Source organism: Fistularia commersonii, chromosome 26, assembly GCF_037954325.1.
Source record: "Fistularia commersonii isolate RoL2024-O1a breed Wild chromosome 26, RoL_Fcom_v1.0, whole genome shotgun sequence".
Taxonomy (NCBI): Eukaryota; Metazoa; Chordata; class Actinopteri; order Syngnathiformes; family Fistulariidae; genus Fistularia; species Fistularia commersonii.
Window position 1 is genome coordinate 1,121,304 of NC_141309.1, and position 24,636 is coordinate 1,145,939.

Below are 24,636 nucleotides of genomic sequence, written 5' to 3' on the forward strand. Positions count from 1 at the left end.
CATGTACTCAAGGAAGCCGAAGCTTCACAGTCGATACTTCTCGAAATTTGGACGTTTGTTGATTTATTTTGTGGGTTCGTTCGTAGATCTATCACTAGAAACCGGACCGTAACATCCGATCGTCAGATCTGGATTGTCAGATTCAAGATCTTTATCATTCTATCGTCCAGTAGCCCGGAGAGAAAAGCTACGGTGTGATAAGTTGGACCAATCGGCACACGGAGCCGCGCACGTGTCGCGGCGTCGTCGTCAAAAAAATGAAGACCGTGACAGTCGGTAAAGACGGCAGGATGGAGTGAAGGGGAAAGAACCCGCTGGCCAAAGGTACCGCAGTTCGGGTTCGGATGAGCTTTCGCTAGATGTTTCCGTCAAGAACCTTCGAAGGACCCGAGACGTACCTGAGCTCTCCTTCAGCACGTCAGAATCCAATTCTTTTCGTTTCGAAAGAGACCCGAGCGGAACTCCCATCGTCTGAGTCACGACAGTGTTTACGCAACGTGGACTTCAGGGTCCCGGGTTTGAGATTCCCTCCGCCGCTTTCCTTACTTTTGGAAGGACCGGAGCAGTTTACCTAGATTACAGATTCGGTGCCTTTGTCCCCTTGAACTACTTAAGGTGGACTAACGCAGTAACGACCTTACCAGAGACGTGATGATGATTAGGGGGCCGATGTTCTGTTGTGGGACGGCCTCTGGAGAGCCTAGCGGGAGCACAAATCACGGTTAAGAGGAACAGATGCCGAGCTCGGCTCTTTGGTAACGGTCCCAGACCAACATTATGACTTTCTCAGTAGAGTTTTATTTTATCTTTTTAAGCGTGTCCCGATTTCTAAAAGATGGGTCTTCAACCCTCGCCGAGGTGTTTACACAAACCTGATGCGGCAACGACTTTGCGGAGAACATTTCAGCAACAGGGTTGTGTTCGTTTTTTTTTTTTTTTTTTTTTTCCCCCCTCAAGAAGAACTCTCAGCTGTCAAAACATTCATTTTTAGATCTACCATGTTTACTTTTACTCCTGCTACGACACCCGAATCTAAAACCGGTTTCCGGAAAAGTCCGGCGTACAGACCGATAGCTGTAAATTCGCACAATCTCTTCGTTTCACGTGGATCCGAGCCGTCCGACCCGCGGCCTCCTAACATCTACGTGCCTCCTCTGATGTCTGGGCGTATTTGCACTGGGAGTTTCTTGCCAGTTTCATCCCGCTGAGATGGTTGCCCGGGCGCAGCCTCTGGAGTGTGTTTCTCTGGACCTCCACGCCAAAACCTGACACCTCCTCCTCCTCCTTCTTCTCCTCCCTGCGCTCTGTTTTTCTCACTTCCTGCCTTCCTTCTCATTATGGTCTCATACCTCAAGATTCTGGCCTCCTTCTTTTCTCCGTCTTGTTTGATTCCCTCGCTCTCCTCTCACCCCGCTTTGGAAATATATCCTTTACTCCAAACTGATTCATTCAGTGATTCAGAAAATGAAAATTCAAAGGTGGTAACAGAATCTGTTTTTCATCCGGCGGTCCTGTGATGCACATGTTGCCGTGTTTTTCTTAATTTATTTATAGTTTCCACTCCGTTTTTTTTTTTTTTTTTTTTTTATGGGAAACTCAAGTGTTTGATGTGTCAAACACTCCTAATGCCATGCAGACCGATGGGGTCGTAAGCTATAGATTGGATCCGGCTGAGTGCCGTATAGAAGTCAGAAGGATGTGGCTGGCTGTTAATTAAATTTCATTTAATGAGTAGGACAATTAGGAGCACATCCTATTTTGGAAGTAATGAACAAACGGGAAGTTTGGACGTTCGTGTGCAAGCGTTTTTTCAAACGCGCCGCTCGTACGCACAATAAAAAGCTCAGTATCCGTCTTTCCGTGCGAGCATATCGAGAAAAACACCCACGTGATGTCACGTGATACGCAGCGTCGGGAGTTCACCGTCCAGTCACAATTTGAGCATCGTCGCGGAGATGAAAGCTGCTCGTATTTGAAAATAGAAGTCACCGTTTTCCCAAAGCCAAGGAAAGGGTTTCAAGCGGCAGCGTGGAGTTGAAGGACAATCGAGCAAAAACCCCAAACAGAAACATCGACTAAGGCTAATGCAGTATTTGTCACCTTCTCCTTTTCTGTCAGCGCCAACATCTGCTGGCCTTTAGAAACACTAAATCTGTTGAAGCGGCACCTGGTAAGGGACGCGAGGGCGAAACATGTTCTGTAATTTGCGGCTTCAGCAGCGATGCGGTTCATTTCCGGTTTATTTTTAGGCTAGCGAGCTTCACGCCGCCAAAACGTTTAGCCTCGTCGCATCGGACCGACGAAAGTACCGTGGAATTCCGAGGCCGTTGGATTCTGACACAAACCAAGACGACTTGGTTTTAGTTCGCAAGAGGAAGATCAAGATAGCGATCGGCTGGAGATGGATGGATTATTACTCATATTTTTTATCAGTCTGGTTGCAGCCACTGTTGGGAAAAGTACGTATTTGTGGATGTTACCTGTATGAGAATAAGAACAACTTTATATATCCCGAAGTAAATTGTTGTGCCAGAGTTTCAAGTAGAACATAACAATAATAATTAAAAGTAGGAAAAAAAAAAAGGGGGGGGGGGGGGATAAGAAATACAAATAAAACTATAAAGTGTCAAGTCAAGGCTATAAAGTGTTTTAAGGCCTTATTTAATTCAAAGTTGAAAAAAAGTTTCTGTTTAAATCTCTCATGTTACAAATTATAGACAAGTGCGGCTTGTTTGTGAACACATAGGTTTATTTTGTTATTTGTAGCCGGTGCGGCTTCTATTCGGGTGCGCTCAGTAGTCAGGAAATATAGGGTATGCAAGGCAGTGGGACAACACCACAACTTTGTGATGCTAAAAACAGGGGACGCCTGTGGGGAAAAACAAAACAAAAAAAGCCTGGACAGAGCCACCAAGATATTGTGCAAAAGAGAGAAGAGGCTTTGGTGTGAGCACAAGCGTGGAGCTAATTCCTAATCATAAATGTGTGCAAGTGTTTGTGTTGTTACTGCATGATGATGAGCTCCGAACGGGCCGGCTTCAGACGTTCTCCAAATACATCACCGTTTGTTTACAACCAGGGGAGCGAACAGAGAAGGCCGCAGTCGGTCCAGCTGCGGCAGGAGGACAGGCCTCCCTTGACAGGCCACACAAACGCTTCTGTTCGGCTTTTTGAGCAAGGATTCTGTTTCTCAACCCAAGTAATGTCACGTCATGGTTATCGGGCTATTCATGAGATTACGGCAAACACAATGAGGCGATGAGGTCGCACGTCGCGAACGTGCGCGTCACTATGTGTCGCCGTCACGGCTCCCGCTATCATTACTCGGAAGTTTTATCTCCAGAAGCAATGGATTTCCAAGTTTTCTATTCTTAGCCGGGTCGTGACGGACGAGGTGGCATCGGAGAAGGGCGCACATTCTGCTGCGTCATTTCCCTCATACGACGGCTGGATCTTTATCTTTAACTTATTGTTATTATTATGGTATGGAATAATTTCCACCGAGTTGTCAGAGGTAAGGCGTCCCTTATCTTCTTACGGGTTGAATTGAGGCGCTACCCGTCGCCTCGGCTACATTTTGGTGCAGAAAGTCTCCAATAACCGACTTGCGATAAAAAGCGGCGAAGCCTTATGAGATGCTGGTATCTCATCTCCAGCACCACCACCGCCCCTGAGCTGGAGCAAAGGTTACGGAAAGACAACCTTACCGACACCCTCGGTAGATTAGTGCCGAAGCACAGGATGTTTTCTCTTCGGTAGAGCTCAAATATTTGAACGTCCAATATAAACCCTTTCAATTTTTCAATATGTACAAATGGTAAAGTAGACCGTCGTTAAACAACGCTGTTGAATCGGTTGGATTGAAAACGTTTGTTTTAGGACGGGTGCAGAGCAGACTTGTGTAGTTAACCCCACTTGGATCCTTCACAAATGTGACATTTGCGCAGCTTTATAACGGCAAGATATGAATTGAGCAAAGGGTTTCCAGGGAAACAGTTAATGTTGTCGTGGGATGGGACGGCCCTGAGATGGTCGGTGGCTCCTCACGGTCGTCTACCTGGTCCGGTGAAGGAGCGGGAACTTTGTGCCGAAGCTCCGGCTCTCTCATGACAAGAACGGGGAGAATTTGGGCCGAACCACCGTTGGCTCGAAAGCGCCGCGGCGACCTTGAAATATCTCCGGCGGTATCATGCGGGCTTTGGCGTGTTAGCGCTGCCGACCTGCATCCTCTTTTGTAATAAATATCAGAGGGATATGGGTGGACTCCGTTTCCCCAGACAAGTTGGGTAGATTACCACGAACGGGGCTGTTTTTTTTTTTTTAAACTGGTTTTTCCATGGACTGATCCCTGATAATCAGCCAAGATGTCCACAATACGTCTGGTGAAGAACGTGAAGGCCCTCAATGAGGGTCTGCGTCAACAACCTGAAGGGAACAGTCCTGTCACGCTCCACATCCATGTCCATCCAAAAGGCCTCATCAGGAACGCTATGCTATACTCTGGCTATTGTACCGGGAGTAAACATCACATACCTGTTTCTTTTGGAGGTGAGGGGAATACTTCTACAAGGAGTCATAAGCCCGGCTGCAAGGCAAACAAGCAACAGATGAATCATTTCCACGTAACCTTTCCAATCAAGAGGGGAAGAAAAAAAAAAAAAAGGCCAATGTAGACTAAAGTCCGAAGAGGCTCTTATAAAGCGACACCAAGAAACGTTCTGAAAATCCAAAACCGTTGATCCCGCTGCGCCGAGAAAATTGTTACAATCATTCAGGATAGATGTGAGCGGCTAAGAGGCTATCTGATATTTGAGGAGAAATTCTAATCTTGACCAATCGGTGACGTTAGCCCTCTGTGGGATTTCGGGCAAAGAAGCACTTCTCCATTACCGTGTGAATAATACATGTTTTTCTTCAAAACAAGGCTGATATTACGCAAACTCTCGGTCCCCGAAATAACAGATACCAGTATTTCACAATCAGCTCACCGGTGGACGGCCTGTCTGGGATGACTGGTACATCCATAGGTTTGGAGTAAATGACTTAATTAAAGGGGAAAAAAGAAGACGCGTAGGATTTTTCTTCCATGAATCAGAGCGACGGGGGTTTCCGCTGTTGAGCTTTAAGTGCGGTGGTGCAACGTGGGTCAGCGCATTAAGAGGAACAACGGGTCAAAATGAGAAACGATACGTGAGAAGTCGCAGTAAAGCGACCAACCTGCGAGACCAGGGCCGCCAAGTTTATCCGAAGCAGAAGTCGGAACTTGCGGACGACGCGGCCTCGCTCATGGCAGTGAACTCTAAATATTTTCCGTGAACATAATAGGATCCTATTCCAAACCAGAACCAGTTACCAAAGAGACGGTTCTCAGCCCGAATACTCGAATGACCAGGTTCCGCCGGGGCTGTTGACCCCTTCGGCGTCCTTCAAAGCAACAACCCCGAGGTGATGCTTTGCCGGAAAGCTTTTGGAAGGCGGCTCCGGGCGCTTCCCGCTCTGCCCAAACATCATATTCTGTATGTCTGTGGAAAAAGCCTTGCGGTGCGAGACGTTCGTTTTGGACGAGAGTCGGCGGGCCGACCGACTTCTCGGCCTCTCGTCTCGACCAAATCGGGCATCGTAATGCAATGAAAGTCCGGTAGATTTCAAGTCCTGAGGGCCAAAGAGGTAAAGACACGGGTTCAAGCAGGTCGGAATGGCTGGAGAAAAGTTTCAGGGGAGATACGAAGAGATAGAAGGAAAGGAAAGGCGGACCAGACAGTGGGGAGATGGTCTACGAACAGTGACAATGACCAAAAGACGGGAGGCAGAGCTGGAAGTGGCAGAGATGAAGATGTCGAGGTTCTCTTTGGGAGCGACCGGGATGGAGAGGATCACGAAGGAGTCCGTCGTGTTAGATGTTTTGGAGAGAAGGTCAGAGGTGGTCGGGTCATGGACAGAGGAGGGACAGTGCTGGAATCGGCGGTGTAGAGGAAGACCAAAGAGAAGATTGATGGACGTCGTGAGAGAGAACATGAAGGTAGTTGTTGTGAGCGAGGAGGATCCAGAGATTCGGGCTCCATGGAGAAGGTGGATTGGCCGTGGAGACCCCTGAAGGCCAAAGCCCCAAAGGAACTCGGTTAGAGCTTCCTCCTCACAGCCAGAAGGTCCCAGGTTGGATCCCACAAGAGGTCTTGTGTGGAGTCTCCATGTTCTTCTCCTAGTGTCTGCGTGGGGTTCCTCGAGGTTCCCCAGGTTCTTCCCACAGTCCAAGCATGCAGGAGCTTCACCGGAAACCCTGAGTTGTCCAGACGGATGAATGAGAGGATGAATGTTTGCGTGTCTCTGTATGCAGCCCTGTGATTGGTCCAGGGCGAACCCTGCCTCTCGCCCAATCACAGCGGCTCAAAGCATCTGCAAAGGAAGCCTTATTCACTGCGTGAACCTGAGAGGAAAGGCCTTCCAGACTTAGCAGGAGCACGTGTCCTTCAGCCCCTGAGCGCGGACATGGAGGCCGGACGAGCCCAGCTAATCCCGGCTGCAACCGACGCGCCATCTTAAAGATCAGAGACCCCTTTGTGTCCGACCATTCCGACCCGGCGAGGGATCTTTCTCAGCTCGCCGCCGTGTGTGAAGGCGGCGCGTTAAGCTCTCACAATCCCCTCCGTGTTGCTCAGGCGTCGGCTTTTGATTCGCTTCGCGATCCAAATGCGGCGATGGCAGCGTTCGCGTTCGCTCCGCGGTCCAACTGAGGTTTCGGCTCGACGCCGCACATATCTTGAAAGGTATCGACAGCCCATTACTCACCGGCTGTCATTACTGTGTTGCAAAGTTTTTCCAGGGAGTGCAGTTAGCGAGACAGACCACAGCATTGCACATCCAGCTGCAGAAATCCCTGCCTTGATGAAGGTTTTGTTGCGTTAAAATCCAACTCGGGTCATGAGGTTTCTCCCGCGAACGTGTTTTTCCTTCCCGCGCACTGTTACACTTCTATCAGTCGATCCAAGGTTATAAATGTGCAGAGGAGAAGTATTTTATTCATCTTTTTTTCTCACCATTTAATCCACCGATGTGTTCTGACACTTCACACGATACCGTTTGTATCGGAATTCTACATTTTGATTGGCTTGCGCGACGCCTCCGGGTCTGGAGGGTGCCGCCTATCCTCCGGCCGAGCAGGTCTTCCTGTGCTAGGATTTTTATGCTTTCTTTTTTTCTCACGGGCGAGATTTATTTTTTCAAGTCCTACATGTTGTTTTTGAGTCTGTAATGAGATGGAGATTTCATTTTTTACTTGCTTTTAGAGATCCTCTTGCCTAGAGTCACATGCGGTCTTGAATAATGAGCTGCAGAAGAGTTTCTTTTTCAGCCGCTGTGAAAGGATTCAGGCTATGGAGTGATTCTGCGAAGAGCATCGGGAAAGTGACAAAATACGGTGAAAAAGGGGGGAAGAAGTGCGCCGTGCATTTATGGAAGCAGCTGCGAAACAATCGCATTCCCCAGTCTTCTGTAATCCTGGCCAGCATCCAGTCTCTGAGAGCTAAAATGAACAAATTATACGGCAACATTAGTCATCTGTGCGAATCCGCCGATTTCGGTCTCCTCGGCATTTAAAGGAAACGGGCCTCGCCGGCTCCCGGGTTTTGCAGAAGGTGCAACGACTCGGGTGTCCGGGAGGGATCGCGCCGGCCGAACGGCTCCCGTCGCTCAACTCCGGCCGTAAAATAATGCAGACGGAAGATTTTGGCTCATCCTCAGCGCAGAGCATCTTCTCATTGCCCTCGGGGCTTCGGCGAGGAAAGCTAGATGTGCCCGAAAGGTCTTGCATGGAGGATCTTTGACTCTACCAATGACGCTTGTTCTCATGAAGGCGGTCAAACGTTTTCTTCCACAACAAAACCATGAGCGTCATCCGAATTTGAGGGTCAGATATTAAAGAAGGGATGAAGAAGAAGAAAAGTACAAGAGCAGAAATCAAAGATGAACATCAACGTGAGACAAAACAGTGTAGTTTGCAGGAGATCTTCCAAACTTAGCTGATGGAGAAACCTCTTTGTCCAGAGTTTTTAAGAAGTCGACTTCACCGACACGGTTAGCCTTTCGAAGGACAACGTACTTTGTCGCCGCTCGTCCGAAGCCCGGAGAAGGAGTCCTAAAATCTGCAGACGTGCTCCTGCAACCCGTGGTAACCGTGGTGCGGCGTTTCATTCTTTGGAGATTTTTATTTTCCCATGACATTGCCGGCGACGGCGTGATGGAAACACTGAAAAGTTTTCCCGGTTACCAAGACGAGGAAACCAATACTATCATTAAGCGAGTCCACATCACCAGCTCTGACATCTTTAAACCGGGAACTCGGTGGAGAAGCTCCTCCGAAAAGAGGTTTAGTCACAGGTGAAGGCGGCGCGAGCTCCAGGGCGCCGCCACACGCCGCTATCACTCGCTGCTTTTTATCACCACCTGCAGGGTTGCAAAAACTTGCATCACGCTGTTCTTCATAAGTTCCTCCCAGGCTTTTAGCACTATCAAGAAACATCTGGTAGCAGAGATGCTAGGTAATCTTTTTAAAGTAGAATTTAATCTTGTTGGCTGGAAACCGGACTTTTTGACTGATAGGTTCTAGTATGTGAGGGTTGATGGCTTTTTCAAATCGGCTACACTCTTTCACCCGTTCTCCCCAAGGCTGCTTTCTCTCGACTTATCTTTATTTCATATTGCAGTGACTGTTGCAGCGGCGACCATAATAACGGATGCGTTATTAAATTTGCAGATGATTCTGTGATTGTGAGCTTTCTTGAAGGGGATGAGCAGCTTCAAGGGCCCGCGGTCGATGATTTAGTTTCATGGTATGATGAGTCCTTTCTCCAGCTAAGTGTGTGTTCCACAAACAACGTGTTCATCGGCGAACACTCATCCAACCGGCGTGCAAAGTCAGGCCGCTACAGGTACCCAGGTTATTCCGGATAATCCTATTTTTTTTTGGTTTGTTTTGCTTTTTTTTTTTCAAGCGACCCCCGAGACGGGCGGCTGCTACCGAAAAGTAGCTTCGGCTCTCGGGCTGTTTTTGAACGAATTTTAAGCGTCTTATCTTTTTGTCGTCTATTTTTACAGCTCCTCTGTGATCTGTCCTTCAAGCCCTGCTGTAACTATTCGCTTGTTTTGATGCAAAAGCTCGAGTCCCAACTAACTGTTGTTAAAGAATATCCACAAGCTCGTGTTTTTGCAGTTATTTTTTTTTTTTTTTCCACTGGCTAGCTAGTATTTTATTAGCAGAATCTCAACGTGTCAGCCCTTCGTTAGAGTCATAAGCCGCTTCCCACGTACGTCTGCTCAACAAGGCTCTCACTAAACAAGCTGAAGTGGTAAAACTGATCTGATTTTTGGTGTCACCTCATATGACGTGGCCGAGTTGCCGCTAAATGCAAGCGTCTTTCTTAGCAATGGATGTGGGTGTAAGTCGCCGTGCCGCGAGCGATCGACACAAAGTTGTGGGCGCGAGGTGAGAGGAGGTGAGCCAAATAGCAAGGTCAAAACTCTCAGGGTAATATTATTGTTTTATTATTCACAACATAGTCTATCTGAGGCGATGGTCGGTCTTTTTCCTGCTTCACGGAAGAAAAACGATACCGTAGAAGAACAATCGGGTCAAGACCGAGACATGAGGTGAAAACGGTTCAGTCCACGAATCCCCATGAAAAAAGTTCAAACTTGAGCACGGTCAAGGATAAAGTAAAGAAAGGCCAAATCTGGAAACATCTGGAGATCTACACAAGCGAAGACAGAGGATAAAAGAAAGGGAAAACCATGGGAACAGACAGCCGAGCCCCCAGAGGGATACACAGAGAGGAAGTGTGTGTGGCGTATATATATATGTGTGTGTGTGTGTGTGTGTGTGCGTGTGTGCATGTTCTTTAGTCTCTCAGTGCTGAGTCATTGCTGGGCTGGCCTGGAAGATAGAAACAACCTTCTGGGGGGGCCAGCTGCAGGGGCACGAGGGGGCGTGCACTGAGCATGCTCGCAAAAAAAAAAAAAAAAAATACAGGAAGGGAATTAGTTGTTGTGACCGGACCCATCCAGGAACTTTAGTGACGCAATATTTGTCGATGCGTTTTATCGCACGTACTGAAAAATAGCGCGCTTATTGCGCCAGCTGATCCGAAGGATCCTCGGAGCGGGAGAGAAGGCCGGGGAGAGAGATTTTTCACCCAGATAACGAGACATGTCGCTCCATGTTTTGCCCGACCGCAAAGACCCCCCCTCCCGTTTCTTGTGGTTTTCTGTGATCTGTAGGAACACCGTCTGTGACTCCCCCCACAAAAGACAAATTCTCCCCTTAACAAACGCACACTCCGATTTCCGGCGTCTAGAAAAGAGCCTTCTCCGCCGCACCGGAGGAAGATGGTACGTACCGTAGACGTGCGCTGAAACTAACAGGACCGTTAAACCCTCGTTCGGCCGGCCGACGTCGTACCGCGTGTTCGCAAAGGTAATTTATTGGACGCGTGGTTCCGGCGGTAAAGTTACGTAATGACACTTGTTTGCAGTTGAAACCTGTGGCGGAGAAGCGGTCGCTTTCCTTCTAGGAAGTGTGTTTGGTTGAGATATTCTACCTGCGTCGAAAACCGCTATCACGCACGGCCGTTTTCGGACTGTTTGTCTCTCCTTGTGTTCTCGCGTCCCCTTTCTACGTATTTCAACCCTCGAATGGTCCGGCTTATCAGCGGGTGACAAAATGTGTGTTGTAAATTCGCGAGGACGCCGAGTCCTATTTAGATATTTGACCGATTTTTTTTTTCTGATTCCAAACCGAGATAAAAGCGGTAACGTGTCATCATATTGTGACTCACAGAGACGAGGGTGTTATATCTCACCGCGCATAAACGGAAACACACATCCAGGGACGATCGAAATGACTGCGAGGCCGCTTTCATTTTCCTCCAACCCGCCCATCGGAATTGAACAAGAGGTACCGACGGTGGCGGCCGAACTGAATGTACGGGATATTTTGGGATGGAAGGGGAGTCACGATCCCTGTGTGGAAACCGAAGCGTAAGATGCGCGTAAACACATGAGAAACGTCCCGACTTTACTTCCTACTTCCTTGGCCGGAGCTCATTCAGCGTCGGTCTGAATGGCCTGCCGCTTTTCCCCCCCATTCAGTTTTTTTTTTTTTTTTTTTCTTTAAACTTGGCTCCCGACAAGCCTTATCTGCAATGTGAAGGAGATTTAGTCACGTTTATCAAATCCACCGCTCCTCGTTTTCCCTTGTTTACTCTCATCATTCTTCTATCCCCGCCGGAATAAGATTTTCTAAAGTTACAGTTGAGATGTTTTGGATCGTGATTCAGTTGACCGTTTTTTTTTTTTTTTTTTTTTTTTCCCTTCCCAAATTAGATTCCGTCCGACCGAAAACTATCCGGAACTCTCCCGTTCTCTGGCCTCGTATAATCTGATTTGTCTCATTCGCCGCGCAAATGAGACGTCTTGAATGTTTGAATGTTTTTAAAGGCTTCCGTCACACGCTTGGACGTTTTAGAAAAGTGCCGTCTTAGCGCTCCGCTAGGCGCGCGACCCTCCTGGTTTTTGTAATTAGCCTCTAATTACATTTTCATATCTCTCTTCTTTGTCCCTCTTCTGAACACTCCATACTTGTTCTCCTTCCCTCTCTAACCCCCTTGGAATTCCACCTTTCCTCAAACCCATCTCTTTTCATCTCGCCCCTCCGCCCCCTCTTTTTCCAACTGTCGTCGTTTCACAGCGGTGATTCTCAGCCGGTCTGGTTACTGCAATGAATGGTAACACTATCCATCCAGCCAACACCAGCACAACAGCAGGAGGAGGCCCAGGTCTGGCAGCGCCGCCCAGAGGCTGGAGGGAGTTCTGCGAGCTGCACGCCATCACCGCCGCCCGCCAACTGGCCGGACACTATCGGAGCTTCGCCAGAGAGCGGCCTCAGCATGACGTTCTGCCGCCGGACACCTTTTCCAAGCAGTTCACCGATCTCTTTCAGCAGCATTTCTGCTGCGAGGTCGACAAAGATGGCTCCCCGCTCCCGCCGACGCCGTGCTCCACCGCCGCCGGCGCCGCCGGTAGCGGTTCGCCCGCCGCCCCTCCCCTCCCGTCACAGACCGTGACCGGCCGCTTGAGGATCACGTCTTTGTCCGGCGTGCAGGATTACCGCGAGGCGGGCCGGCCCGCCGGAGGAGCCGCTCGGTTCGCCGCCGTCCCGCCGAAGGTGGAGCCGTTGGTGGTGAACCGCGAGCAAGAACAGTCGCTGCAGTGCGCCGCCGGAAACTCCTTACCGGGAAACCCGCTGGCGCTCAGAGGCTTGACCCGCTCTTTCGGCAGCGGCTCGCTGCCGATCCGCAGCCGCAGCAACGAAGAGATCTCCGCCGCCGACCGTCACCCGGTCGCCGAACGGTACTCGTCCGACTCCTCCACCTCCAACTCGCCGCACGCCGACGTCCCGAACTTCTCCGTCAGCCAGCTCAGGCAGTCCGTAAGAAAGCTGTTCAAGAAACGTCCGCTCCCCGGCCCCCCCTCGTCCCAGGACCTGGCCCTCGGCGGCCCCGGCGCAAGCGTCGCCGGTAGCCTCGGCAACGCCGCCAGACTGGCCGCGGCGTCTCCCGCCACGGAGCAAGCGTCACCCACCTCTTCCTCGCACTCCACCTCTTGTCTGAACTCTGAAACACTGCCTCCGGCGTCCACCCATCTGTCCACGGTGGCGTCCAACTTACTGGATCGTTTCCGCAGGTTTCGGAGTGGAAGCACGAGGCAAAGAAGGTCAGAGGTCAGCAGCTGCTGTAAAGAAGGCCAGCTGAGGTACTTGCTGGTGGACGACACTATCTCAGACTCTCAGCCGCGCTGGCAACGCTGCCGCCTGCTGGTCAGGAGGACGAGGGACACTGAAGTCGGCGCAAGAGGAGGACGCGAGAGATACCAGTTGGAGCTCTACGATCCCCCGAAGGTAAGTGTTCACACGTGTTCGCGCCGTCTCGCCGTCAAGATGCGCTTTAAAAACAAACCCTGAAAGTAGTTTTTAGAGAGACGCGCACTTCCGGGCCGATTCTCTCGAGCGCTTCGGGACGATGTGAGTGTTCGGTGGAGCCGGCCCAGGTTTCGAGGTGCGGTTGAAGTTCCTCCGCGGCCGGTCGGTGTTTGATCAAACACTGCGGGAGAGTGTGAGCGGTTTGACCTGCACACAACTCACAAATTGCGAGCGGGACGGTGGAGGGTAAAGCACTGGGACGGGGTTTTTGAAAATAATGGAGTACAGTAAACCCTTGTTTTTCGCGGGGGTTTCGTTCCAAAAAGAACCCGGATAAGCAAAATCCGTGAAGTAGAAACCTTTATTTTTTTTTTTACAATTATTATACAATTAAATACTCTATTATACATTGCTGCCGTCGTCCTTATGTTTTTTTCTTCCTTTTTTATGGCACCAACGGAAGATTCATTCATTCTGTAACGCCGACCTACAGCCGCATAGCTTTTACCTTCCCTTAGCATGTCCAGAAGTTTAACTTTATCTGCCATAGATAGCATCTTCCGCTGCCTTTTGGGCCCTTTTGTCGCTCCAGAGCGTTTTGTCAACATTATGGCTTTTAGAGAAACTGGAAATTGCGAGAGAATTTGCACGTACGTCATGTAAATCTGTCAAGCTGTTTTACGTACGTGTACATATTAAACTGCAACGTTATTGACGCACAGGTAGAGAAGAGGCGTAGTGACTTTTTAGCCAATCAGAATGCAGAACACAATGCACCATGCAAATCCGTGAAGTAGCCAAACCGTGAAAAGTAAACCGCGTTATAGCGAGGGATCTCTGTACTGAATTAAAATGTCTTTTATTTTAGTTTGCTCATTTTTAAAAGGTCATTTTAAATGTGAAGATTCTTGTAACATATAAATCTGCACACGCTAGTAACAGGACGACAGCACATTTTTGGTTTGCTGCGGGCAGATCATTTAAAATATGGCTTTTTTTTTTTATTTCATAAAGACAAGAACTCAATTAGACGTTCTTTAAATTAACCTTCAACCAAACGTCAAATTGTTTTCTTGCACGCAGAAATGCATTTCATTTTCTCCGCGGTCGTTCATCGCAACACATTTTGTTTACACAAAGCGTGTAGGCAACAAATCATATACATGAGATTATATGCCGCGTTAATTCATTTTTAATTTTAAAATGCGTCGCTGGGTTCGCGGCGTCTCGACTCTTTGAGCGTTAAGGGTCGCCGCCCCCTGCACCAGGACACCCTGCAAGCAGGAGAAAAGTTGCAGCGCTCTTTTGGCACCCAAACGACTGACTCTTAAAATTTGATAAACTATAAATCATAGACCGTAAATATATCAGTTGTGAATTACGTGCATGTTATCTTGGAGTGGGAAAGGGACGGCAGGATCAGTATGTTTTCTCTGCTGCGGTTTTTTCCTCACGAAGGAAATGGTGGCTTTGACAGGTCTGCGCGTCTCCGGTCGTCGCGAACGGCGGCGGAACCTCCTGCGAAAACGGCGTGCGACGCCAGCGCTCGCTAACATCGCTAACATCTGGCCTCGTCTCCAGTTTGCGGTTCATTTGTAAATGTGTTTATGTTCATCAATAAGATGAAAACCCACAAACCCCCCCCTTTCTTAAATGGCCGGTCGGCGTGCGCTCCGAATATTTGAAACAGAAAACACACGGCGGGGTAAAATCGTTTCCTTTCTTTTTTTAAATAATCCCCTTTTCTTTCCCTTTCTATATTTTAATATACATTTGCAGTATCAAAGAATTTTCAGAGTTTGCCACATGACACAAACAGCTAAGCCGTGATGGCATTTAGCTTTGCCTCAGAAAACCGCACTTTGTTTTGTTGTTTTCTTTTTTTCAGGCCGACTTTGCTCGGGGCGAGTGTTTTTCTGCTGCAGCTACACTGCGGTTGCGAGGCCGGGCGAGCCCCGGAGTCAAAGAAGCCAGAACCATATTTATAGTTTAGTAAACAAGCCTTCGTGGAGGTCACCTTATCGGACCCGATCACTTGTGATAACGCGGCATCGCAGAAAAACATCCAGTCGGATTTCTTTAAACCGGTCGATGAATTCGGCGACGGCCGACGTGTGTTTTCAGATTTGACGCTTCTTCACCGTCGGCAACTTTTCAAGAGTTAACGCAACACCACGTTTGCCTGTAAAAGCTCAGTCTCGGCAAAGATTCTGCAACTCTTGTGCGGAGTCTTATCTGTGCGCTTCGGCGAGGGGTTTAACCTCCTACGCTATTTCCTGTTTGTTTGGGGCTCACTTTTTTTTTTTTTCTAAATTCTCAGTTTACGACTGTAAATGAGAGTTTACGGCGCTGAGATCACCCCGCGGTCGCGGGCAGATGTGTCGGTTATTTCGAAGCATACGTATCTCACAGAAAGAGACATTATAATAGAAAAACCCTGCAAGATGCGAAGCGTCGTTTCCGAAGACATCCAAAGCAGGAACGGCGGTGGCTTCGCTGGCTGCCGTCCCAGGTCGCTGCGAGCGGAGTCGGGTCTCCTCAGAGTGTGTGCGCCAATGTATATTCTGGCACAAACACACTGTAGGTCAATGAAAGAGACATGGCATGCATGTATGTGTGTGTGTGTGTGTAAGAGTGTGCTTGTAGTGTTTTATATTTAGCAGCCCTCAACTTTTCAGCCAGCTGCAGCCCTGACCACATGCTTGAGGTAATTCGTTTAATGATAGAGCTGGAGCTGTGTGTGTGCGTGTGTGTGTGCGTGTGCGTGTGCGTGTGTGTGTGTGTGTGTGTGTGTGTGTGTGTGTGTGTGTGTGTGTGTGTGCGTGTGTGTACATGCGTGCATGCGTGCATGTCTGTTCTGAGAGGGGAAAGAATTGGCAGGATTTGCCTGGCTGATTGCAGTGATGCTTTAGTTAGCCAACTGCATTGCTGCTCTTTGAGGGTTCTCCCACTTTGTGTGTGTGTGTGTGTGTGTTTGTGCATATGTGTGTGTGTGTGTGTGTGTTCGTGCGTGCGTGTGCATGTGGAATCTTGGCAGGGCGAAGACCCGAGGCCCTGAGAATGGCCTTAAAAGGAAGGAGAGCTGTGAGCCTGCATGTGTGAATTTTAATATACACATGAAAAAGCATGTGTTCACAATATGGAAAAACAAAAAGCGAGTGTGTTTTAAACACACAAGAGCCGAGTTTGTGAAATGCATTGTTACAGTTCGTCGTGGATGAAATGTGGGTCAGTTAGAATGACTAACAGGGTCTACTCCTACATTTTGCGCACAACCCATGACTTTCCAGAGAATCATAATCATAGAAAGCCTTTATATGTAACACGTGTGTGTGTGTGTGTGTGTGTGTGTGTGTGTGTGTGTGTGCGTGCACGTGTAAACAGCAGTAATATAATTGCACTCTTCGCTGAAAGAGGAAGCTGCCTGGAAACGGATAGTTTGGAGTGAGAAGGTTCCTGCCAAGGCGCAGCTGCTGGTCCCCTAGCATTAGCCCGAAAACACAATAAACCCAGATGATAATGTCCTGTCTGATAATAAATACATAGAATCAGATATTTAATCAGGCGTGGTTTTAAAATGTGAAAAACCGCACGTGAACGTAAACCCCTTTTCTTTTTGCTGCGAATTTTAATAAACGCGTGTCCGGTGACCATAATTGTAATCGAAGGCAACATCACCTCGCGACGACCCCCCCCCTTTTTTTTTTTTTTTTCCAACGCGCGCAGCTGTCGGAATTCGGCGCCGGCCCTGCCGGGTTTTCGCCAGATCTCCACCGTAAGCCTTTTATTAAGTGAAAGCGAAAAGGAATATCCCGCCAGTTTTCAACCTGGGCCCCTGTTTTCCCACGTGTTCAGGCCAAAGTGATTGATAGAGACCGAAACCATTACAGTACCGACGCCAGAGCGATGGGGTTTTGTAATCGCTAAACAGCTGCGGCGTGATCCCGCGGGGGCGAGCGTGCCAGTCCAAGCCGGGCCGCTGAACGCTCTTGTTTTTGCCGCCGACGGGCCGGGATCGTTGTTATCGGTGTCTCACGCGGCGAGGAGCTTTCAAACGGCCACGCCGACCCGCCCGACCTTCTCAGCCGTCAAACCTCCAAGCGCGTAGCGATGGGAAACCGGCTCTTTTTAGAGAACCGGCTCCCAAACGGCTCTTCAGATTTTTTTGTTGCTTTAATCGATATATTACCAATAATAATGTAACATCGTGCACAAAATTAATTGATAATTTATAAAAAAAAAAAAAAAAAAAATGCATTATACTACCGGTACTATGTGAGATGAGATGAGAACAACTTTATTAATCCCGAAGGAAATTGTTGTGCCAGAGTTTCAAGTAAAAAACATAACAGTAATAGATAATAGTAGAAAGGAGGAAGAATAAGAAATATAATGAAATATGTATTGTCTTAACTGTTAGCAGTAACTACAAATATTGATATAGATATTATAGATAGCTATTATAGATATTAGATATTAAGATATTGTAGTAGCCTTTATTTTTTCGCTCTATAGTGAACTTCTAACTAATTTAAACTTTAATTTTTTTCAGAATCCCTGAAAAACACACGACACAACAAAATGTAAATTAAAAATATTTACTTTTCAGTGCAACAACAAATAAACTATTAAAAACAAGAATAAATTTTTAGCTTTTTTATACACAGCAAATTTAAAGTGAAACACAGGATCCCTGAAAAACACACGAAATATAAATTAAAATATATACAGATCTATAAAAAAAAAATGTATAAAATACAAAACAATTTTAGCTTTTATACTCAACAAATTTAAAGTCAAACAAAACAGAATCCCTGAAAAACACACGACTCAACAAAATGTAAAAATATTTACTTTTCAGTGCAACAACAAGTAAACTATGAAATACAAGAATAAACTTTTGGCTTTTTTATACGTAACAAATATAAAGTGAAACACAGGATCCCTGTGATCCCACGCGCAATATAAATTAAAATATTTATAGATCTAAAAAAAATAAATTATAAAATACAAAAGAATTTTAGCTTTTTATACACTCAACAAATTTAAAGTCAAACAACACAGAATCCCTGAAAAAAACGCAAAACAACAAAATAAAATAATTAAAAATCAAAAATAAATTAAAAATATGAACTCTTCAGTGCTATAAATAAACTATAAAATACAAGGACTTTTAACTATTTACCAATCAACTTTTAACCAATTCAGACTGAAACAACACAGAACTCCTGACAAACATGCCAAAAATATAAATTAAAATGTGTAAAACAAAAAGATAAAGATCAGCAGTCTCTACTAAAGATTGGGATTTAAAAACACAATGACGCCACGCATATCGACCAATCGCGTGCCACTTCAAGAGAAAAATGAGCGTCTCGAAGGGCGCCGGCTCCTGATTGGTCGGCGTCGTTCACCTCATAGAGGGTTACGTTCGCGAACGACACATCGCTACAACCGTGCACGCCGCTCGCGACGGCACCTTTACTGCTTTGAATTCATTTGAAGAAGAAAAACAAACGTAATCCTGCTTTTCGAGAAGCGTTGAGGTTATGAACCTTTCGGCGCCTGATCGCTGATACGGATAACATTTTAAATGATAAATATGAGCGGGCGCAAAATGCCAAACTTAAACGGACAATATAACATCGACGACGTTCATACGTTTAATAAATGGAAACACGCAGGTCTTATTATCTATTCATCTATTAAATTACTCTTTTACAGCGAGCGCTTCGTGCCAGCGCTCCTTCCTGGCTTTGATTACTCGGACTCTTTATTTTTATTTTATTTTTTTTTGGAGCGTCTGAAATATGGATTTCTATTCATCACAAAATATTTTTAAGGTTTTTGCGGTTTGAATCTCCGGAGTGAAGCGTGTTTGGCCGCGTTCTCACCGATCCGGCGGCGCTCGGGAGGTTTTTCTGCTCGTCGTTTTGTTTTTCAGATGAAGGTTTTTTTTTTGTTTTTTTTTTAATTGCAGAAGTGAATCTTGTCATTTCAGCTGGATGGAGCGGAAGCCGGCTCGGTGGCGTCAGTGTCGCGTCTGTCCCGTCTCGCTCTTTAACTCGGAGTTGGACAAACCGACCCCGCGACCCGTAAACAATTTACATTCCTCTCTTTATTTTTAGATTAATTAGCCCACGCCCCCTGGCGCCGAGCAGAAAGTAAACACTGGAAAGCGCCACAAAATCTGAGCATACATGTCGTGTTCCCCCGCCGGGTCCCCCGAGGTGGCAGCTTTTATTTATTTTTTTCATTCTGGTAACCACAGAAACCGTCTTCCCTTTCATCTGACGTGCAACCGTCAAGGTTGCAGACAAGGTTAGCATCTCGCCAGGAAAATCATGGTCTCGCGTCTTCCAAGAGTGCGTTCCCACCGAGCAGCGGATCCGTTCCCTCGGACCTCCAGCGGGTTCGGTCTTCATCACGTGGCTTCCGTGTCGACTGCGTGTTTGTGCCTCTTGCGTGTGTTTGTTCCAGCTTTTCCGGCCCTAATGTGGCCCACGTGCTTCGGTTTCACGTCCGTGCGATGCATCGGACGCGTGCGACACATTCTCACACTTTTTTTTTTTCTTTTCGTTCACGTCGTCGACATATACGATGGGTCGTCTTCATTCTTCCGTAAAGCAGAAACAGATTCCCGGCCAAAGGTCGTACGTGGACTCGCACCTCATTAAACCAGCGTAATTGCAGCCAAAGCAAAGGCGTGTTTTGTTTTTAAGCGTTCAAAATACATTTTTAAGCTAACATGAACTCCCGGGTGTTCTTTTTCTGTTCTAGCCTCGCTGCACATTTATGTATTTTTTTTCTCTCTCTTTCTGTCACACTGACAATAAGAGTCAAGTTTGCAACATCGGTGGAAAATACTTTTCCAGCGCGCAGACCGCGCTGTCCATCTGTTCCGTGTTAACTCGTACTTTAATCTCTCATATGGCAGCGTGCAGCGTTAATTTTGTTCTTGTTGCATACCACAACTGAGGCTGCGAACACATGGCTACGGTCGGCTGAAGCAGAAACACCAGGAAGACGCGACGACGGAAAAGCGACGGCAGGGGACGACGGTTTGACACCTCGAAAAAAGAGAGACCGAGAGTCGCCGTTCATCAGCGTTATGAATTTATTTTCGATCCCCTGAAATGTTGTTTAAGATTTGTCGGTGTGTTGCTGCCAAAGAACGCCTTTGGCGACGCTTCCCGGTCTCAAATGACGCCCCGGATGAAGTTGGACCCGGCTTTTTTGGCTCAATTAGTCCACATCAAATAACGTTCAGCAGATAAAGCCATTCTTTGTTATTAACTCCTTTTGAATGACTTTTTAAAAACCCGACGGCAATCTGCCGCGGCTGTTGCGTCTCGCCTCACGCGGACATCGACGAGCTTTAAATTTTTAGCCTAACCTCACGGTGTTTAGCAGCTAAATTAGGAGAAAGCAGATGTGCGATGTTCAGGAGAGGTTTTGACCTTCTGCCGGCTTCTAGGTCGACTCCCCGTGTCCTTCGCAGCGACGGGCGAACGGTGAACCTCCTGGAAATCTGTTCAACACCGTGATAATCTTAACTTTCTTGCCTGCAACCTCAACCCGTCTTATCTTTCCAGGAAAGGAGTTCCACAAAACCTAGAAATGACATCTCGAAGTGGCTACGAGTCATCGCGATCGTATCTGAGCGATCTGCTCGAGAACATCCACAAGGTTATGTTTGGCCCGTCAGCGGAGTATTTAGGTCACGCCAACGCTGTAATGAGTCAAATAGATTTCAAAAGAAAACTCTTCTTTTCATAGTTTCCTCAATGATTTAATCAGATCTTGTGCTGGCGGCTCAGCGGGCGAACCGCCGAGCTCACTTCACGTCGCGGCCCGATGTCTTCGCTAAATGTTGGTATTCAGCTGGAAGCCATTAGACGCTATCATGCAAACAAATCGCTCGTGACGAAAACAAAAAATGCAGGGATCTGCCTGGCCGGTCCGCAATGTCTAAACACAAAGCCGGCTTCGTGTGTTTTGTCCCTACATGACATCCAGCCGTCTCGTCGTTTCACACTCGGTCGCTCGTGGAACAAACAGGCCTCGGTTAGCGTCGGATTCTACCGAAACCCAGACGTCGAGCGAAAAGGTCAGATTCTAATGAAGGCGCGGCGAAAAAAAAAATCAGCTGGCAGAAGTTTGAATTAAGAATTGCTGGTGTCTAGAGATCGCAATTCAATACGGGATTCTTTTTTTTTTTTTTTTTTTTTTTTTGCCACTTTGCCTTACTGGCCTATTTTACTCCGCGGTAAACTTTGTGTAGTGGAAAAGACGAGAGCCCTGAATTGATGATTAAGCGTTCAGTTTGCGGTCGGACAGACCGCTGCCCTTTTTCAGATGCAATTTAGCATTTGGCTTTTTAAATTAAAGTCTTCACACGCCACACTTTCATTAAAGTGGGCCTGAGGATTAGGACTTACAAAACCAGCGCTTTGCCAAAATCAGCAGTAATAGCTTGTGTCAGGAAGAGTGCGAGTGGTGGGGATTGAACCCGGCCGAAGCCTCGGCGTTCCCCAAGGAACACAAAGGATAACAGGAATGGGAGCGACTTAAAACCCCCACGTTTTCAAGGGAAGGAGCTTCCATCATGTCGATATGGTTGAGAGAAGCGGCAAAAGAAGTGTACGTGTTCGGATCCCTTCACGTTTATCTTCTCTTAACCCTCTCAGGCTCAAATTAAGTTGTAGTTGCAGGAAAAATCTGATATTTGGCTGTCGCAAATCTGCAACATCTGCCTGGAGAAGGTTAACCGTAAAGGGTCTAACACCAATCCGGGCTTTGTGGTTTGATCCCGACTTCAACCCGTCTATACTTATATTTTCATTACACTACTTTACATTACACTCATTTGCCAGACGCTTTTATCCCTATTTCACGTGCGCCAACTTATACATACTTGCAGGCGGCTAATATTAGCATTAAAACCTTTTTATTTCCATACGACGCTTCACGCATAATATCCTTCGGAGGTGTTTTTCACCAGCTCAAGAATTATTTGAAAGGTGCAATAGAATATTAAGATAAAACAGAAATGGAGAATATGGAGAATATTCAATACTTGCAAATTCAGCTTGTTGCCGTCAGATTTGAGTGACTTGATCTCCTGTGTGCGGACCAAATCTAATTTCATTTAACGGACTGTCTCAGAACAGTCGAATTAAAAAAACAACTAAAAAAAACAAAAATTACTTTTCCATGATATTCTAATATTTTGAGATAGGATTGTTGAGTTTTCTTAAGATGTAAGCCATAATCAGCAATATCAAAATAATAAAAGGCTTGCAATATTTCAGTTGATTCGTAATGAATCCAGAATGTACGACATTTTTGTTTTTGTAATTGTATTAAAGAAGATAAACTTTATCACAGTATTCTAATGTATGTCAGTGTGCAAAGACGTTGACGCGTTCGGGAAGCCGAGCAACTGCAGCTCCTCAGGTTAGGTTGCAGCGCTTGATTTAGTTTTGCAAATTCTGTGACCCAGACCAGAAATACATGGGATTTTTCTTCGTTTATTGTGAGGACGAGTTCTGCAAATGGAGAAGAGGGTATATTTTATGTACACTTTTCACAGGGCTTAGTTTTCGAGGTATAATTTAATGCTAATGCGAAAGAATGAAAGCAGAGGAAATCCGCCAGGACGGAGGCCAACCGTTCTACAGCAGGCAGCATTTCCCACGCGATCATATCTTGTTACTTAATTGTTTGGATTTATTTTCGCGTCGGTTCCATTACAAACCGTGAAAACAGTAGAAAATATCACAGACATGCAAAAACTGCTGGCGAGATTTAAAAAAAAAACAAAACAACAAAACAAAAAAAACGTGTCGAATTGTTTGTGGGAAGCGAGGGGCGTTTGGTTCGAACGTCTCTCGGCGTGACTGAAATTAAGAGACACATCTAAAGGAAGTTGCATGGTTAGAGTCATGTGGTCAAGATGTTTGGCGCATCTTCTGCTGCCTCCAGTTGTTGCAGAGAACGTGGCTCGACTGCATGTGCGCCGCATTCTCTGCTGACGTTCAAGATTATTATCAATGTTTCCCCCTGCTTTCTAATTAGCCATATTGTGCTAGGTGTGTGTATGTGTGTGTATAAATGAATATATATGTATATATTTGTGTGTGTTGCTTCCAACCACAGTGCCAGTGCGCATGACCTTGCTAGCTTGCATGTGGAAACCCCCCGAAAGCAGAGCTTTGCAACATCCTCAACCAACACTTTTCTCCAGGTCGCTGCTCTACTTACACCTTGCTCATCATTGCCCACACACACACACACACACACACACACACACACACACACACACACACACACACACACACCTATGCATAGCATTTGGGGTGTAATGTGCATAACGTTTTAGGTTCCTGATGTGGCTCGCTAGGTTTTTGATCGAAGTTGAGAAAAGAAGCGAAACATGATGTTTCTATTTCTGCAGCAGATGTTCCACTGAGCGTATGGACGTGTTGTGTAGTTTGTCGTTTTTGCAGCGGTGTTAACGCACCCTGGATCCGGGTCCGGGGCCCGCCGGCCGTCATCTGTCAGCCGCCATAAATCCCAAAGTTCATTGTTGTGTTTTTGCTCGTCTGTGTCGACGTCCTTGGACTCTTTAGCCCGCCATCCATAGCATTTATTCCTTATGGCACCTGTGGATTTCATCTAAGTCACTTTTCTCCTTGACCCGAGTGCGTGGGTCATCTCGACTCCGAGTCTCTCCGGCCAAACGGTGTGTTTTGATCCGACATGGCAAACAATCCAAGTTTGCTCTGGCCGGTCCCACCCGGCCGTGACTCTTCGGCGGAGAATGTTATCTCCGACTGATCTCTTCCCTTGGCAAACCTGGTCGTGGCGCGCTGGTACCAGGAGGCGCAGTTAGACATGGCAAATTTGCACTGCAATGTTTACAGAGACAACGGCGTGGCAAAAGGGGAACGGAGGAACAAAGGGAAAAGGAGGAGGCTTTTCTTTCCCCGGTTTCTCGCCAAGTCGAACCGTCTCGCCGGCGAAACTAGGAGTTTGTTTTCATTGATTAGCTTCAATTAGACACAAAAGAACACAGTGTACATACGACACACTGAGGAGGGATACTAGCACAGTTACTGGACACACACTACACCCTTAACTCACCGTTGCACATAAAAACACACCCATAACAGTCACACTCAACCGACGACACACATAAAAACACACACACGTACGCAGGTATGAACGGGATCCCTGCCGGCGCGACATTTGTCTGCTAATCGATCCAAAACTTTCCTGGAAAGCAGATCTCACGCAGGAGCTTTAAAAGAAAAAAAAAAAAAAGCGATAACCAGACGTCCTTTTTCTGGTGTGACTCAGTTAAAGTTGTTGAAACTTGGCCTCGCCGCGCTACCGCGTGCGTATGTGCACGCATTCAAGCCGCGCTAACCTTCCGACGCTATCACATCATCTAGATCAGTGTTTCCCAACCGCTGCGCCGTGAGAGATCGTCAGGTGTGGCGTGGAAAAATGCCCACTTTACCCGATTGGTCCGAAAATTATTTATCCAATGCAAATAATGTGTCTTCCTATGTCTATGTGGGCAGCGTGTCCATTCCATGGCGACGGCTAGTGAATTAACCTGTGCGTCTGTGTATCAGAGCGATTAGTGACGCTTTGCGTGA

The 24,636-nt window shown here is 47.0% G+C and overlaps 1 protein-coding gene across 4 annotated transcripts in view; it reads left to right on the plus strand.

Moving 5' to 3' along the window:
- sh2b3 (SH2B adaptor protein 3) overlaps positions 1-24,636 on the plus strand; it is a 53,871-nt gene that overhangs the window by 8,206 nt on the left and 21,029 nt on the right. For 2 of the 4 annotated variants that reach the window (XM_086173355.1, XM_086173356.1), the window contains exon 3: positions 11,738-12,946. In XM_086173355.1, coding sequence (XP_086029481.1) covers positions 11,768-12,946 — 1,179 coding nt within the window. In that variant the 5' untranslated portion in view covers positions 11,738-11,767. Of the gene's footprint in view, positions 1-10,243; positions 10,466-11,737; positions 12,947-24,636 lie in introns of those variants that run through there. The other 2 variants (XM_086173357.1, XM_086173359.1) reach the window with 2 other exon arrangements.